Source organism: Penicillium expansum (assembly GCF_000769745.1).
Source record: "Penicillium expansum strain MD-8 chromosome Unknown contig147, whole genome shotgun sequence".
NCBI lineage: Eukaryota > Fungi > Ascomycota > Eurotiomycetes > Eurotiales > Aspergillaceae > Penicillium > Penicillium expansum.
Window position 1 is genome coordinate 529,846 of NW_015971174.1, and position 6,000 is coordinate 535,845.

Below are 6,000 nucleotides of genomic sequence, written 5' to 3' on the forward strand. Positions count from 1 at the left end.
CTAGCTGGATGGATTGTTTTCTGCGTTGAGAACGATATGGATTCGATCTGTTTTGCATTTCGATTGTGATTTACCATTTCATTTCGGCCTGCTTCTTGATTCCCATCTGTTTTGTGGTGTCTTCTCGTCTGGACTCCAATGGCCTGTGCTAGTCCACGGCTGTGGAAGGACGAGCGCGTTTGATACGCTTTATGCTTTACGATGACTTTGTTGATACCCTTTCCATTTCGATGGTGAAATGAAATTCGAACAATGAAAATGGGCAATGGTGACTATAAGCATGGCTATTCTCTTCTAGATATTTCGTCTGGACCTTAAGTGCTTAGTAGATCTACCGTTCTTAGCTACTGCAGTACACCTAACTGTAACCCGCTACTATATACATCTCCCGAGGTCATTGCCCTCATTTCCCTTCCTCGGCAGAAACTTTCCTCGCTCAACACTCTTGCGTGTCTTCAGAGGTTAAGCAAGTTCAATCTAAACAGCTTAGCTCCAAGATTTCCTACTTCAAAGCTTCATCTCGTTCGTGATATGATAGAGAGCTAGTCCCTCATCACAGTATGTGAGGCTGTTGGCCCATAATTTTACTTGATCTAATGAGCCTTATGGAGATACATTGGATGGTGCCTCGTATATATTACAATACAAATCCTCATTAATGATTCGCTGATCTTTAGCCACGCCTTGGTTGAATTGCTCAACGTGCTGTCAGATTGAGATAATAGCCTTCATCTCATATCAAAGATAACGGAAGGGATATGAATCATTATAACCCGCCTAGCTGCTGTCTAACACGGTCGACTGGCTCGTACTCTCCATTCTCACAACTCTTCAGCTCTTCTGATGTAGTGGTCAGACTAAGTGGTTACACTGTGACCCGGGTGACTTACTCGGAATAGTGGCGCCGGCATATCGACGACCCAATTATCTGTACATAGCTAAAAAAACAACCAATTAGCCACAGTCTGTGTAGAAACAGCTTCCCAAACGCATCGCATCGGTAAGTCTTATGAGCGGTCGTACCCCGCCTCGCCACGTCAAGCCTCGCAGGTGCAGAAGCCACTAGTAAACGTACATGTGCTTTAGCAGGGAATGGATTCTCATTGAGACCTCCAAGTGTCATCTTTGCAAGCATTCTATTACAAAATACATGCAGTATAGTTTCATTTACACTATTTTTTTCAAGATGCTAAATGAAATGAGTAAGACAAGATTAAAATATATACCTAAATCTATGTACCAATTGAACTCCATATTAACATTAGTATTAACCTCAGACCCCAAACCCAAGAACATCACGCTGATCATCCGTAAGCCGACCCCATTCTAAAAGTAGCCGAAAGAAGTAAATCTCCATGTCGTCCTTCCTCAACGCCGTGCTCGCCCACTTCCGCCCTTCCTCTGCAATCCACTTCCCCTGCTCATCATGCGCTTTCATGCGCATTTGGGAATTAGGACCCCTCTCTTCGGATGCAGTAGCAGGTACGCCCGCAAAGTACGCAAGCGTACTCCACAGTCCATGGAGACGAATATCAACAGGGACGAAGTGTAGCCACGAGGTGACGCGGGAGTCAAACCACTGGCGGAACAAACCTGTTTTGAGAGGCAAGCTGCGGCTGTGTAGGAAGGGAAGGAATCGGCCGCTGAATCCAGCGCCGTCAAGGTCGAATAGGAAGCGGTGCGACCAGTGTGCTTGGAAGTCTGCCCAGCCTGCGATGCCCAACTCTTCGGCTTGTTCGTCGCAGTCGCCGAAGTCGCAGCGGACGATTGGGTCGGCGATGTGGACGGCGGTTTGGAGACCGAGGTCTGAGGTCGGGGCGCTGCCGTCCATTGTCTCGTAGCGGAAGGACTTTTCGTTGGAGTCTGTTGGGAGGAGGACGGAGACTTGGTTGTTGGTATTGTTGTTTATTAAGTGGGCGAAGCGCTGGCGTGGCATGCCTTTCCACTCGCCGAAGCGGCTGACGCCTTCTGATGTGCTGCCAAGCCAGTAGAGGGAGTTCTCTTTCTGGCTGTACTCGGGATCTGGGTGTTCGTCTGTGGGTTGGTATTTTATCTTGTCAATGTAGTTCCATGGGCTTGGGAAGAGGATGTCGTTGAATCCGGTGAGAGCGCTCTGGCTGAATACCGGAATGAGTTCTTGTGACACCTTGAATGAGGCCGGGGATATTAGGAGACCGTGGAGGAAGGCAAGGTCGGGTTGGTGGCAGATTTCGGAGGCGATGTTGAAATCCAGGGGGAATTGCCCCATGGAATGAGGAGCCACGCATGACAGACAGATCTCATGACGATTCCAGATTCGTTGAGAGCGCGCCTTCGATGAAGGTGGGCAGACAGCGCTCACATATGGATCAAAGACACCCCTCCACGCCCCGTCAGTGAATACGGTAATGTTGGTTTGATCAGCAGGTTCAATTGGGCCCCAGCCCTCCTCTCGGTTGTTCGACCAAGTATGCACCATGCGCTCATTGGGAACCATCTCTTGCATCTCAGTTTGCCGGTTCAACATTGATATTTTCTCCCATGGAACTGTAACACGTGGTTCATCATTCAGATTGAACACCAAGTCCATATCCGGGAGATATTTGCTGAAATTCTTCATCATGTCCGCGGCACCCGCTACCATCCACGCATGGGTCGGTTTGATGCCTTCTTGCACCATGGCCGTGCCGTTGCGGATTCTGATCCCACCGAGATCGTTGAAAGGGTTTGTTGCCAGTTCGTGCGTCATTGCGCGGATGTGCTCCGGGGCTAGGGCTCGGAATGGAAGTAGATCGTGGTATATTTGATCGAAATCATCGATGATAGCCGACGATCGGCTAGTAGCATATTGATACCATTCGTCAAAGCCCCTAGACGAAAATTAGTTAAGCTGTGCGACAAACATGGATATTCAAAACATACGGTGGTGGATGCTGATTGTATCGCCTCCGGTATTCGGTGACAGCATCTCCAAGAGTCTTGCTCCTAGATGCCTGAGCCAGATAGTTGTGATGTTTAATTTCTCCGTTGTTGATGAGTATCTCAATCGGGTGTATATCAGCAAGACGATGCTTGCTCACAGCAAAAACGAGACTAATCCCACATAACACGGCGAACAATATTTGTATGGCCACATTGGTGCGGTATAATTTCGGCTCTTCGCCATGAACCACTCGCGCAAGAAGAAATAGGAGGGCACCCGTCAGAGATGCAGCCAACGAGAGAACAACATGAGTTAGAGAGATATATGGGAATGTTTGTTGCTCTGTGAGGATCGATGAAGAGGAGAAGTATACGATCATAAAGCCGGCTATAATGGACACACCAAGGATGTCGAAATGTGGCAACTAAGAGAGTCAGTATTGATAGAGAAATAAGGTTAGAGAATGACAAGACTAACCATGTGCCAGGCCGACAAGACCAGTATTAGAACCAACACAGACTGGCTGAAAGCGCTGCGCGAATACTCTAGACCCAACACGGGTTGACTGGCAAATTCAGGAAAGCTACCTGGTACCAAGTAGGGTATAACACTCCAGACCAACGAAAGACCCTTAGAAGACCATCAGAACAAATATTCCCAGCACGATGGTTGTTATCTGCTTACCAAGAGACCAGCTCCAAGGAATGTCAAAGCTCGTTTTCTGCGCGCATCATCAAATTGAGTGCCAATCCGGCATAACTCGGTAATTCCAATAAGTATAACAGAATCAGCAAACAGGTTGAACAGCCTGTAGGATCGTAGGCGCGATGCGCCATGTAACATAATGGGACAGATATAGGTTGACCGGGTTCCAGCCGAGAACGATGAAGCCAAAAGCCCACCAACCGACAAAAAAGCGGCTGCAATTAAACCTCTGGACCGGCTTTGCGTAAGATAATAGAAGCTCCGGCGGGAAGCAGAGTAGACCACCTGCAGCGGCAGCTTTTCGAATCGTTGGGTAGGGACATATTTGTCTACTTGCCGTGATCGCTGGTTGCGCCAGTAGTCATAGAGCGAAATAACGAAAGGAATAGCGTACTGTGCAAGATACCGTGTTAGGCGCATGAAAAAACGAACGATAACCAATGAATTTAGCCACTTACAGCGTATCCAGCTGGCGCGCATTCCGTGTTCAGAGTTACTTGGCGGAACGACTCAATCCGCAAGCCACATAGCCCCATCAAGAGACCAATTTTTATCCACCACAGTTGAAACCGTAGCCGAGGGCGAGTCTCGACATCGCCTAGTGAGAAAGATGACGTCGATGCGCGGGAGGGAAGCTCAAATTGCTCCGCGAGAGCGATAACTGGCCGTTTACTTATCGGCAATGATGGCGAGGACGTCAATGAAACAAACCGACTCCATACCAAGAGAGTGAACCCCGTAAGGAAGCAGACGAAGACAGATGTACTAATGGGGCGATCTGCATCGGCGCAACAGTCAGATCAAGTTGCAGAATGACATTGATATCCACGACAACGACTTACCAAAAGCAAATGTGGTATTGTAGGAGGTAGTAAGGAATAGTGAGCTTAGAAGAAATATCCTACTCATAGAATGCGATCATGAGTTTAAGTTTTCAATAATGTGATATAGCTTGCTAGGTACTTACCCCACACAGAGCTTCAGCCGGAGGTCAGAGCATAATTGGATCATATTGCGCCAATCGTTTTATGATCGTTTTAAGGCGTCGCAGGCCATCGCTGTGATTTCAACAATGAATCAAATTGTTGAAAGGGTAACAAGACAGAAGACAGAAGATTAACCTACCTGTGGATCTTTGGGACATTAACAGTGTTCGAAACATGGTAAAAAAGCAGGGCAGGAAGAGCCAAGAGGGCCCTTTAATCCACTGGCGGCTAATCAGAGGCAATTCGGAGTGCTGATCCATTAGGGTTGCGTCAACGGGCGGGTTATGATGTAGTTCACGATTGGACTTTTACTGGCACATAACCACGGGCCCTGCCTTTCATAGCTTGTATTTCTGGTATTTTGCCAATGAGAATGGTGGAACATCGCTAGCTACTACGCCTAAATCGTTAGCTCCTAGTAGTTAGCATATTTTGCCCTAGATTTTATATTGCAAAAGCTGGTCAGCAAGAAATGCCGAGCCGGTCAGCAGCCAGAATCAAGCCTTGGTCAACCTCACGACCCACTTCAATCCTGAGCGTCATGTCCCTTGTGGGACCTTCTAATGCATATATGTATGCTGTGCTTTATACATCATACCCAGCCTTGATGCAGACCCTATGAACGGCATCGATGTAGATAAAGAATGTTCACACGCAGCCAAGACCCAGTCCACGCGTCATATCAGCTACGACCCTGTTGGCCATATCCTGTCGGCTCCATTCGGCTGCATGTCGTGAAATAAAGATGCCCCGACCGACCCACGGTTAGCTCCAAAATGGTACACTCAAACAAATTAGGCTAAGCTCAAAGTAGACCGGGTATTTCCTAATTTGGTCAGTCCACGTCACCTATAGTCATGTGATTCGATAAGGGTCCAGGCGGTGTCGACTATTTACCCAATAAAATGCACCGCGGCTAGTCCGTTTCAAGCCTTCGAACTCAACATAGAGTGTCCCACGTGACCTTCAAAAAGTATAAGACCAATCAAACATAGTAAAGGGACCCACATCTGTATGCGCTTCATAAAAGACCAAGAAAGAGCAAAAATAAGGGCTTCTCTTGGATCAAGGGTGCCGTGCTTAGTGCAAGGGCCATGTATCTTCTCTGTGTATCTTTAGTTGACTATATGCCCTAAATGGCAAAGGGTGAATCTGTAGATCTCGCTGTACCCCCGTTTGGGGCAGAGAGATGCCATACCGCCTACTTGTTTAGGAAGACCCTCGCAGATTTCAGACACGTGATAATGTACTTAGGTAATTGCGCAGGTGGGATCAAAGGTCCCAGGGCGGTGTGGTTTCCTAGGCGGTGTCAGACAGCAGTATCATTTTTTTCTAACCGCTAGGAAGTTTTTTGGTCGCAAGACGAAGCCAAGGGTTTTTTCCAATCAACACTACTCCGGAATCGCC

The 6,000-nt window shown here is 47.8% G+C and overlaps 1 protein-coding gene across 1 annotated transcript; it reads right to left on the bottom strand.

Annotated features, from left to right (window-relative positions):
• Nucleotides 1-1,273: 1,273 nt before the first annotated feature.
• Nucleotides 1,274-4,618, bottom strand: PEX2_047380 (putative capsular associated protein; the record flags this gene model as incomplete). The annotated part of the gene is made up of 7 exons (XM_016742013.1): nt 1,274-2,849; nt 2,902-3,326; nt 3,380-3,532; nt 3,587-4,000; nt 4,066-4,385; nt 4,450-4,508; nt 4,575-4,618. The coding sequence occupies 7 exons, from the start codon at nt 4,616-4,618 to the stop codon at nt 1,274-1,276; spliced, it is 2,991 nt and encodes a 996-aa protein (XP_016603243.1).
• Nucleotides 4,619-6,000: the final 1,382 nt, after the last annotated feature.